At 29.9% G+C, this 12,711-nt stretch overlaps 1 protein-coding gene across 1 annotated transcript; it reads right to left on the bottom strand.

Moving 5' to 3' along the window:
- Positions 1-5,108: 5,108 nt before the first annotated feature.
- On the bottom strand, positions 5,109-8,125 carry LOC149055081 (uncharacterized). The gene is made up of 2 exons (XM_089228538.1): positions 7,984-8,125; positions 5,109-5,673 (listed from the first exon to the last, which is right to left on the bottom strand). The coding sequence occupies exons 1-2, from the start codon at positions 7,995-7,997 to the stop codon at positions 5,109-5,111; spliced, it is 579 nt and encodes a 192-aa protein (XP_089084664.1). The 5' UTR covers positions 7,998-8,125.
- Between the last annotated feature and the right edge of the window lie 4,586 nt (positions 8,126-12,711).

Raw genomic sequence — 12,711 nt, forward strand, 5'->3', positions numbered from 1 at the left:
AGTTGTTTGTACCGAGGTGTTGTAACTAAATATGATAAATGGTAAGTAGAAGTACCATCTAGATTGTTTATTTTCGGTCATGTAATGTTTTAGTGCTTGACATATCGTACCATTCGTTTTTTCAAAAAAGCCCTGAGTTTGAGGAGAATAGCAGAGGAAAACACTAGTTCAATACCTAAATTTGCACATACTTTGTTCACAGTTTCATTTCTAAAAATAAATGTGAACCTCTATCTGAACACCATTTTCTTGGTACGCCCCATATTGCTACGAAACTAAATAAGAACCGTACAACAGAATCTGCATCTGCATATTTCATTGCTTTGGCTATGACGTATTTGGTAGTATTACAAGCTGCTACTAGGATATATTTTTTACCATTACTCTGGGGAAGTGGTCCTAAGAAATCTATTGTTATTCTTTGTAATGGTTGTCCAGTAATTTTTTTTATTGGGTTTAGTAAGCCTGCTGGTTTTCCAGTAGTTTTTTTATTTATTTGACATGAATGACAAGATTTAACAAATTGTATGGCGTCTTTTGTTAATGTGTTCCAAAAATATTTTTCCTGTATTTTATGAATTAATCGTGAAATGCCTATGTGACCAGAGTTGGGCGAGCTATGATATGATTCAAGTATTTGGTGATGTAATGATTTGGGTACTACTAATAGTTTAGATAAACCTTTGAATTTATTGAATTTTTTAAAATATAGTATATCATCTTGAATTATAAATTGTCTAGATTTTCTTTTAATCATATTGTCAACTTCCTTACCTATCAATGCATTTATTATATTTTTACAAAATTTGTCATCGTTTTGATCTTTTTTTATATTAATTTGTGATATACTTGTTATATATTCAATATTGTTGCTATTAATATTGTATTTTTCCCCTTCCTTCAATTCAGCTACACTATGTCCTAAAATTGTGGAATCTATAATATTTTCTATCGTTTGTCGTGATAAGGCATCAGCTACTTTATTTTATTTTCCCTGTTTGTAAATTATTTCGAAATCATAATCTAATAGTTTTAGAATTAATCTGGCTATCCTAGCTGTGGGGGTTTTTAACGTTTTATAATATTGTAATGAAATGTTATCACAATAGACTGTGAACTTTCTAGCGTATAAAAATTCTCTAAAATATTCACATCCATAAACCAACCCTACAAGTTCTAGTGTCGTTGAAGAATAGGTTCGCTCAGTATCTAAAACTTTCCTAGAGGCATATCCTATTGGATGAACATTTCCATATTGATCATGTTGTTCCAATACTGCTCCTAAAGCTCTGATACTGGCGTCAGTAGTAAGTGCTAGTCGGTTATTTTCATGAAAATGTGATAGCACTAGTGCTTTTATAAGGCGATCTCTTAGAGTATCAAAAGATTCCTGATGTTCCTCGCACCATTTAATCTTGATTTTATTGTCTTGATTTTTTGTCAAGTTTGTTAGGGGGCCTGCTATATGTGCAAAATCTTTAATATGTCTTCTGTAATATGAGGCCATTCCTAAAAATCTTCTTACTTCCTTAACACTGGATGGTTTTTTGAAATCTTTTACTGCCGATATATTTTTTGTAAGGGGTGCTATACCCTTACTGGAAATCTCGTGTCCTAACAGATTTATTTTGCTATAGAAAAATTTGCATTTGTTTGTTTTTAGAGATAAATTGTTGTCTTTTAAAAGTTTAAAAATTATTTTGAGATTTTCTAATTTATCTTCAAATGTTTTTCCAAAAATACAAAGGTCATCAATAAAACATACTACTTTTTTATATAGATGCTCCGAGAATATTTTGTTAATAATTCTCTGAAAGACTGCTGAACTATTCTTAAAGCCCTGAGGTAGCCTGTTAAAGGTAAATAGATCCTGAGCTGTAGTAAAGGCCGAAAGATCTTTATCTGCATTGCTTATTGGTACTTGAAAAAACCTCGAATTTAAATCGACTGTAGTAAACAATGGCATCCCTTCCATGGTCCTAAATAAGTCCTGTGTCCTAGGGAGTGGGTAGTTATCAGGTATTACCCTGTTATTGATTTCTTTATAATCAACTACTAATCTATAGCTGCCAGGCTCTTTCTTTTTAACTAAAAAGGCCGGAGCTGCAAAGCTAGAAGAAGTGTGTTCAATGATGCCTGCGTCTAGAAGCTTATTGATTTGAATTCTTAACTCTTCCCTCTGTACCGGAGTTATTCTGTGAGGAGAGTTGAATTTTGGTAAACTACTGTTGTCATTTTTTAGTTTTATGTGGTAAGGTTCAACTTTAGCCGCTTTAACTTTTGATGGGTCTGAAGCAAATACGAGTATATATTCTTTTATAAGTGATATCACTTTTTTATGTTGTTCACTCGAAATATCATGCGATATATCAATTAACGTGCCTTCCATGTCGAATACTTGTTCTTTATTTTCTATAACTATAGTGCTACTTTGTACATTGTTAATTGTATTGTATGAAGAAATATTTTTTGAATTCTTTAGTTTATTTTTTATATCTTTCATGGATATGAAATTTTCTGAGATAATTATCTGAGCTGGTATTCTAGATTTAGATTTACCAATAAATTTCCCTGGAATCCAGTGAGTTCCATTATTAGTATTATATAAAACTATCGGTGAGCGTTTACAAGTACCGTATACCATACCAATATTATCTTTTTTAGAATAAATATATGTATCAAAATTATAGTGATTTTCTATTGCTGCTAGTTCATCATCAGACCACCAATGATTTGTTAATGCTTTTAAATCCAATAACTTTAATAAACTAGCTATTGTTGCTACTTTATCGTCTTTATTATCATTAATTGCGTTACATATGGAATATAATCCACAATTACCATCTGAAAGTACCCCCCAGTTTGTATGATTGGAATATTGAGATTGATTTATCGTGTTTATTAAAATTTGACCTAATTACTTCGGTTGTGTTAGTATTTATTTGTGTATGAAATGTTTTGATTTCGTTAATTATTTTGTCTGATGAGGCGTTTTCCATTCATTTAATATATTGTGTTGTCATTATTATGATAGATAAGTAGGTTAATATTTGAATATTTGAATGTTTTTATTATATGATTTTTTATTGCTGACCATTCTAAGTCTACGCTATCTACTCCTATTGCCGGGATTGCGATTTTAAAATTACTATTTATTAATGCAGTTTTTTTTAACTTATGAATAGTTTGAAAAATTGCCGAGTAAGATGGTTTGTCATCATATTTTTTTTTTGTTACCATATAATATATCGTGCGCGGTTTAATTGAGACTTGAGAGTAATCCTACTTAAAAAAAAAACTTGAAAATTAATTACTTTATATTTACGAAAAATTATTAATAATGTTCGTATTTTTATATTTTATATTTTTGTACGTCGTTTATGATATACGTACAGTATACCATAACAATCTTGTTCGATCTTTTCGTTCATTCAAACCCGCCACTGTTTGGCGGCAAGTGGTGACCACGCTAGGCCACCCGCAATGTTCGTCAGCCTGATGCGTTCGTCACCTTGGTTCGGGTAAAGACGCGTCTGCCGACGCCGCCGTGCTGCGGTCTGTGGGTGTGGTTGCGTTGTTGTTTTGTTCGCTCGGGATCTCCGTGCAGCTCGGCCGTTTGTTTTTATTATTATTTTTCAAAAGGTGTGCTTTCATTTATTTCTACGTCTGTTCTGTCGCCATGTTTTATGCACTTTGCTTTTAGTGCTTTTACGTATTTTATACTTGTTATTGCTCACGACCGCTCTTGCCGTTATTAACGTATCAAGTCACTGGTTCGGGAACGCGTTATTATATTATTATTATTATTGGCATCAATTTGGAACGTGCTACGTGCAGCTTCAGTTTGGTCATCATCTCAAGCCATACCACGACGTTGCTGTTCGTCGTCCAGCCTAGCAGTGTTCCCTGTCTCCCATATATGTTTAAGAAATATATAATATATTTTATTGTCAATTAATCACAATTGTGTAATCCTTAAAACATTCCTTCTCACAAGGGTTCTAAGGACCGAGCGTCTGACAACATCCCTCATACGGACTTGTCAGCGCAACAAATATATTTTGGTTCATTATAATTAATAGTCATTATAAACAGTATAGTAAACAATTATATAAAAAACAGTTTTTGATAACACTATATATTTAACACGTTGGTACCATGGGTCATAATATAATATAATATAAAGCAACAATGGTTATTAATATTAATGATTCTTATCGGGGATCGACGTCGCGCGAACAGAATTCTATTTAAAATCGCGATCGCATCAGACGTACACACTAGGCGATTCAAACGCTCACGTTCACGTTTTGAAAAACGCCGCGATTTAAAATCGCGATCGCATCAGACGTACACATTAGGCGATTCGAACGCGCGAACGCAGCTAAATTCAAACTAATGAGCGCGCCAAAATTGTTTTCAAATTAAATTAGTATTGCTCGTATCGTCGTCTAACGCAGACGCCTGTTGTAAAAGCATTTCAATATGGAGATTTTAGACGATATCGAAGCAGCGTGTGTTCTTTATGCATTATACGAAAATAATGAATTAAATAAAAAACCAAAACCAAAAAAACAGAGACGCCATTGGGTACATCCGCTGAACCTTAAACGGCCACAAGAAGGTCAATTTCAGGTCACATTCATGGCATTACGCAGTTATCCAGAAGAGTTTGTTAAGTATTACCGAATGTCAATTGCATCATTTGATGAGCTGGTAAGAACATTTATAAAATTTATTAGCCGTATTGGTTTTTAATAGTCATATAATTTATATAATATATTTATATTAATATAATATGGATATTAAATTATAATTATATATTTATATGATTATTAAAAACCAATATACTATAGGTATTAGGTACTTACTTAAAAACCAATATAATGTAGTATGCCTATTTACCTGTATATATTATACATATTATATTATTGATAAAAAATAATTTGTTCAGATATCATTGATTAGACTACCTTTGACCAAACAAGAAACTGGTTTACGAGTACCAATCTCTTCAGAAGAAAGACTTACTGTTACACTGAGGTAATAAATACAAAACTTTATTTATTATAGGTACTTATTTATTTAACTTTTCATTTTACATACTATTAAAATGAACGTGGTCCATAAGATCCGTCAGGTGGAGTAGTTGATGAAGAAGCATAATTATACAACATGTTTGGTTGGTGAATTTGACTGTCTGGCGATGTAGTGGTTGAAGTAGTATATTCAAAATGTGGAGACGGGTTATGAAGATCCCGGGAATAGTTTGAATAAGAATGATTATGTGGTATCGTTTGTACATGCGCTGCTGTAGGAATATAAGATGTACGTTTAATTCTTTGTATGGCATTCAGAAATTCAACGTAAAGTTGGGTTTTTTGATCTTCGGTTTGTGGTAGGAGGGACATTAAAAAAGATTTTTCAGGATCATCTGGCACTCGTTGTCTATTTTCCAAAATACTTAATAAATTTTCTCCAAAACTTGGTGGAGATTTTAATGTTGTCTTTTGGCGTTTTTTGGACTTCCCTGTATTTTGGATTTCACAGTCACTATTTTCCATAACTTCATTAATGTTTTCTTCCATCACCTTGGAAGAACAACCTGTTCCGTGGTCCTCTAATCCTCCATCGCTACCGTCACTTTCACTTCCTTCAATATTACTTTCAGTCCTGTTATTTATATAATATTTTATATTAAAATCTACAATAAATTTTTTGGTGTGCTTACTTAAAAAAAAAAAAATCTATTATTCTGTAATATTTCTATTACTAGGTATCAACATTTTAACAGCATAAGATTTATATAAAAAAAAGCGGGTAAGTGGGTATCGCTCTGTTGTACATTAGGTGCCGTATGGTCGTATGGATCACTATTATATATTACAGAAGTGTTAAATTTGAATGTAATGATAGGTATCATTGCATACAAAAAAAGATTCTGAACGGAGATGATTTTGACGAATTTTAGTCAATATTTGAACTTCAAATGTTAATAAAAAAAAATCGTGCCAATGTATTCTTTAATCATTATAAGAATAACTTATGAGAAAGTTTGTAATAAATTTTCAAGTATTTTGACTCATCCAAAAAAATTTATCGACACTTCGAAAAATAAATTATCAGAAAAATCGAAAATACAGTTGTCTATAAATAGCCCAAAAAATTCACAATATTTTGAAAATTAAATCATGTAAAGAAAATGCCATTCTAAATAACTGGTCCCGTTTTTCCGTCACTTGATTTTTTTTGAAAACTGTTGGAAAATGTTTAATTTTCACCTCTATAATGCACCAAGGATATTCACTTTGTTATTGGAAACCACCCCCGAAGTTTGAAATTGAAGCATTGTTTCGACTAGTTATGCTGTACTGATTGTACACAGACAATAAAAAAAAAAAAACACACATCATTGTAAAATCAATACATTCTTCACTCCGTTCAGAATCTAAAAGTGAATAAAGTCACTGTAATGGATGTGTTAAATTTATAGGCAGTGTTGAGCGTTGTTCGAATGAAATTTTATTTATATGATTATTTAGATGACATTTTATTCGAATGATTTTTTTTTTTATATATAAAATCTATATATATTATATATATATATGTAAAAACATATATACACAAATATGCTCCTCGCATTCGTGAAGCGTCAGAACAAGCTGCAGTATTTAAAATTATATTATAAAAAATCAATAAAACGTTTGATTAATAAAATATTAAAAAAAAATTAATTTAGTTTAATATATAACAGAATAATTATTAATGTTATTATTAACTAGAAGATTTATAAATTATAATCTCATTACCATTATATGATACATATTTTGTACTAGTATAATTTTTATTCAAATAATATAATTTTGAAATTATCAAAATAATTTGTATTCGAATAATAACTTTGAAAAATATCCGAATAATAATGTTTGAAAATTATTCGAATTATTTTCACATATTATTACATATTTATTCGAATAGTTATCTAGATAAAATTTTGCCCAACTCTGTTTATAGGTATATGAAATTGTCACTAAATTCAATCCTTAGCTATACAAATTGAACATTTTATAAATTGTTAACTACAAAATAACAATTAAATTTAAAATTTAAAATTTGAAATTTTTTTTTGAAATTCGAACTTTAAATATTTTTCAACTGCCATTGTAACAATATTTACTAGGAGTCTTATTGTATTAAATTTTCATTCTTTTTAATCCAAAGAATACAATTCCATATATACTATTAATTATCTATTATACATTTATATACAATAATTATATACATTTATTTATACAAAAATATATGTACAGGATGATTTTTTTATCATGAACCACTCAATATTTCAAAAAGTATTGATTTTTTTGAAAATTTTTTTACATAGTTTCAAGTTTTTAAACAAATACGTTTTTACTAAAAAAAATATTTATTAATATATATTTATTAAATATTTTTTATCCTTAGTTTTTTTTAAGTTTTTTATTTTTTTGAACGACAACATAAAGTTTTAAGTATTATAAATTTTGACAGGTGGAGTAGTGGAAAAACATTTTGCGGTGTAACCCGTACCACTCCACTCCGCTCATCTAAACTTTAAATACTTTTAAATCATAAACTACTCGCCCTAAATTCGACTATTATGCATCAAAATACCTAGAAAAATATTCCGCTTTGGAATATGAAATTAAAACTTTATGTTGTCGTTCAAAAAAATAAAAAACTTAAAAAAACTAAGGATAAAAAATATTTAATAAATATATATTGATATATTATATTAATAAATATTTTTTTTGTAAAAACGCAGTTTTTTTAAAAACTTGAAACTATGTAAAAAAAATTTTCAAAAAAATCAATACTTTTTGAAATAATAAGTGGTTTATGATAAAAAAATCACCCTGTACCTATATTGAAATTATTAACTACCGATTAGGTTAATCTTTAATGGATCCATTTGTTACTTTTAAATTAATTATAAATTATGCTTACACACGATTTTGCATTGTGGGTCGTAAAAACTCCAATATGTTGCCGTAAACATATTTGTTTTGTTTTACATTTGCTTGACCTGATTTTGTAACGCATTTTCTTCTATAACTATCCCTGAACGATTTCCATTTTTTTTGTAACTCCTGGACTGTATGAATATTGATTTAATTTTAATATAATGATTCATTAATTATTATTTAAATTAAATAGTTTTTAACTTTTTAATAAGTATTCTTTTTAATTAAATATTCTTTTTATATTATAATATAACCTATTATAATATATATTTTGAAATTATTTGAGTTATTTAATTTAGATATTTGTCGACTGGGACCAGTTTCTCTGCGCTTCATTTTGATTTTCTGATGGGCGTGTCAACAATAGCGAAAATCATACAAGAAACATGCGAAGCGATATGGACACATTTACAACCCATAGAAATGGCTGCTCCAACAGAAGAAGATTGGCTAGGAATATCAGAAGGATTTTACACTAATTCTCAATTCCCGAACTGTGTTGGTGCCGTAGACGGGAAACATATTAGATTACAATGTCCCCTGAATAGCGGTACTTTATATCATAATTACAAACATTTTTTTTCTTTAATACTCATGGCTATTTGTGATGCGAATTACTGCTTCAGAGTTATAGATGTTGGGTCATATGGAAAAGAAAGCGATTGCAACATTTTCAAAAAATCCATATTCGGTAAAAAATTATATAATAATAAAGTTAACTTTCCACAACCTCGTTGTTTGCCAGGAGATGAACAAGGCATACCTCAACCGTTTATTGTGGTTGGAGATGAAGCATTCGCTTTACATACTAATCTTTTACGGCCTTTCCCCGGAAAAAGTCTGAACGATAAAAGGCGTATATTCAATTAACGCCTATCGAGAGCAAGACAAAATATCGAATGTTCATTCGGTATACTTTCTAATAAATGGAGAGTATTTCATACCACTTTATTAGTTGAACCGAATTTCGCGGTTGCAATCACAAAAGCGGCTTGTGTTTTGCACAATTTTGTCAGACGAAGAGATGGGTACAACTCTGAGGATGCTCAGATTTGTAACATGGAAAATATAACACGAAGAAATGGAGTAGGCAATTCCACATCGAATGCAAAAGACGTGAGAGAATATTTTGTTAATTATTTCAACAACCCGGCTCATGAACTAAGTTGGCAAAAAAGGGTGATATGAAATTAATATATTGTGAAAGTGCGTGGTACCTACTTATACATATTATAATATTATATTAAATATCCGCATATTTTAATTTGTAATATTAATTATGACTTATGAGTTATAAGTGTTTACAAATACAGTTTATTAATATTAAACAAAGTCTAATGAATAAATAAAGTTATATTAATTGCTTACTTTTTTTCTTTTTTTCATTTTCATCAATTGTTTCGAAATTTTCAAAAAACTTTTTGGCTATTTTAGTCCAGCTGACATGTTTAACGACTTTGTCGTGGTATAATTTTGATTCTAAATAAATTGGTATATATTAATATAATATATATTGGGTAATCATTCCAAATACAATTGAAATAGGTGGAGGTACGTATCATGTACACATATAAGTATCTATTAACCAGTTTTAAGCAAATAACGAAAATAATGAACGTAACTTAGTTAATTAAAATTATAACATTATCTTCATTGGAGAAAAGAGGAAAAGTGGATATCGCTCTGCTGTACAGTACGTTAGAAGTGGGTTACTGTAATGGATGGTATTAAATTTGTATACAATGATATAATATCATTGTATACAAAAAATGATTCTGATCGGAGACGAGTTTTCAGTCTAGGATATTTTATGATATATTAATTATATTATTTTAAAAAAAAATGTAGGTAAAACAAATTCCAAATTAATCAAATTAGATTTATTATGTTACGTGGAACCTTGTATCAAATTTTCAATCCTTAGCTATAAAAGTTAAAAATTTTATACATTTTTAACAACTAAAGAATTTGTAAATTTTCAGTTAAACAAATTTTGTCAAAATTTGAACTTTAAATGGTTATAAAAAACAATTTGTGCATATGAATTTTTATTATTTTCAAACTGCTATTATATTAACTTATGAGGAACCTTGTATTAAATTTTCAAGTTTTTAGACCAAACGAATAAAATTTTATTAACATTTAGAGAATCAAAAACTAAAAAAAACGGAAAATTTCAAACGTCTATAAATAACTTTAAAATTGTTGAAATATTTTGAAAATTTTAACAACTATAGGAATTGATGAAATAAATATTTGGTGTAAATTTCAAGTTTCTACAATTTCTAATATCTTAAATTGAAATATATTATATATATTATAATAATCAGTGCTCATAACTTCTAACATTTGCATATTTTTTTTGAGAGTTCCTACTGTCCTAGAGATATCTATATGAGCTATAAATTTGTTTCAGATAACTAAGAAGCTAAATACGAAATTTTATGTTGCATATTTTTGCATAATATTTCGAAGCATAAGTGCTTTTTGGCTTTTTTCTCTATTTTTCCATTATTTTTGCATAATACCTATTTATTTTAGTGGTAATTTTAGTCGTGTTAAATGTTAATTATTTATATAAGTAATTAATTCATCTTAATTAATTTTTATTCTTTTAAATTTTAATATTATATAATAAACATAACTTATTTCCACGTGCGACGTAGCGACCACTAACACAAGTTATAAATGTCTATCGTCTATGATACAGTAAATATTATTATATATAATATAATAAAGAATAATATTAATATAGAATATTAATATGTTGATATTATTAATAACTGTAAGGAAACCATTATGATTGTAGTGTTGGACTGGGATTTCGCATATTTTAGTATTTGCATATTTAATCGCTTACATGAACATTTTTTAGAGCATATTATTAAGCTTATAATAACTTTTTTTAGAGCTATAAGTTATTAGTCCTGATGATAATTATTAAACTATGAATTTACACATGATAAATAACTCGAAACTTACCTATATTCCATATGCTTCGACGCGCGCGTTCGAATCGCCTAGTGTGTAATGCACTTAATACTAGATAGCGAACTCCCGTTATCAGTAGAAGCATTAATTATATATTGAAAAATTGTATTAAAGAATTTTGTTCCTACATAATAATTTGTTTATAATTTATTTGTAATTTTTCATTATTATTACAGTGTTCAGACTTCGTCAGCTCGCTCGCGGTTGCCCAGTCACACTACCCCAGGTTGGCAACACTGATCAAGAGACGCTCCTCTTCGCCCTGGTCGTACACATGCAGCTCGCAACGGTCGCGATGTTATTATCAATTTTTACGTGTGTGTGTGGCTAGCCATGCTGTTAAAAATGCTGATATATTGGTTTCAATTAGTATTGTGTTATTGCCGTTCGCAACATCTTAGTTTTGCAAGTCGCAACACTATGGCTCTACGACGAGTACGACGTTTTATGTTTGTCTGCGTCTAACGCCGATCGGTCACAACGTTAACCTTTGTCATTCGTTCTTTGACAATCTTCGGTTGGTTCCTGCAGGTCGCAGTCTATCGCTTGAAGTTCGCAGCAACACAAGGTGAAGCTACTATCATCCGGTTCTTCTGTCCAGTTCGGACCCAAACCACGTGGTTAAGGCTATAACTCAAGTCAGCAGTTCAGCGTTCCAGGTTCCCGTTGTACTACTTGTACTGAACAGCCGTTCCGTTCCTTCTTGTCGTTTCTTGTGTTATAGGTACTCTGGTATGGGACAGAGTACTTAATATATTCTTACCCCTTGTAAACATTTTATTATTAGTCTGAGGCTGATCACCTCAGCTAATATATTGTGTAGGTAATTGTATTAAAGATTGGTATATATTGTAATATAGTGTTGTTGTATATATATATATATATTAACCACTTGTATCTAGTCCAGGGTGTGCGAGTGCTAGGTGCCAACCGCAGTGCCAGGAGCCCCTAGTGCGAACAAGTAGTATCCTGTTCGGCTGATGGTTGTTCTAATCAGCGGCGTAGATACGATTTTTTTCTGGGGGGGGGGGGGTTAAAATATATTTATGACACAAATTATAAGTTATGAGTTAAACTAAACGTCATTTTTATTTTGTTTCAAATTGGTATTAATTCCATTATCGAAAAACGCAACAAAAAAAAGATTACTTTAAAAATAATCAGTATCACAGAAGATAAAATACCAATATTTTTTTTTTTTTTATAGTATATTTTGTTTTATTATACAATCTGTAAATATATTTTTACAATGAGTATAAGTGTTGATAAGTAATAGAATAAAAATAAAATAAAATAAAATAAAAGGGACTGATGACTTGAGTGAAGAATCCATCCAGCGATGGAACTTCTTGAGATTGTGGATGGGTTTTATTCAGTCAGGAGATCCCGACACCATTTGCGTTTTAAACGTCTTCCAGGGTCACCTGGGATTCTGGGAGTAAATAAGTTTGAGATTAGAGGATTGCGGTGGTTGAAGAGATTTGAATGGAATCGTTTATACAGAGTTTTGGCTACATGTTGTACTGTTGGAATAGAGAGGTCATTATGGAGTGTATCATTTGAGACATAGAAGGGTGCTTTGGTAATTTGTCGAAGGCATTTTGATTGAAATGTTTGAATTCTCTTTATATTCGATGGTTTGGCCGAACCCCAGAGTTGTATACCATATGACCATATGGGTTTTAGTAGTAGTTTGTATAGAAGTACTTTGTTGCTAAGA

Source organism: Diuraphis noxia, unplaced genomic scaffold (assembly GCF_037042655.1).
Source record: "Diuraphis noxia isolate RWA-SAM2 unplaced genomic scaffold, SU_Dnox_SAM2 contig0005, whole genome shotgun sequence".
Classification (NCBI taxonomy): domain Eukaryota; kingdom Metazoa; phylum Arthropoda; class Insecta; order Hemiptera; family Aphididae; genus Diuraphis; species Diuraphis noxia.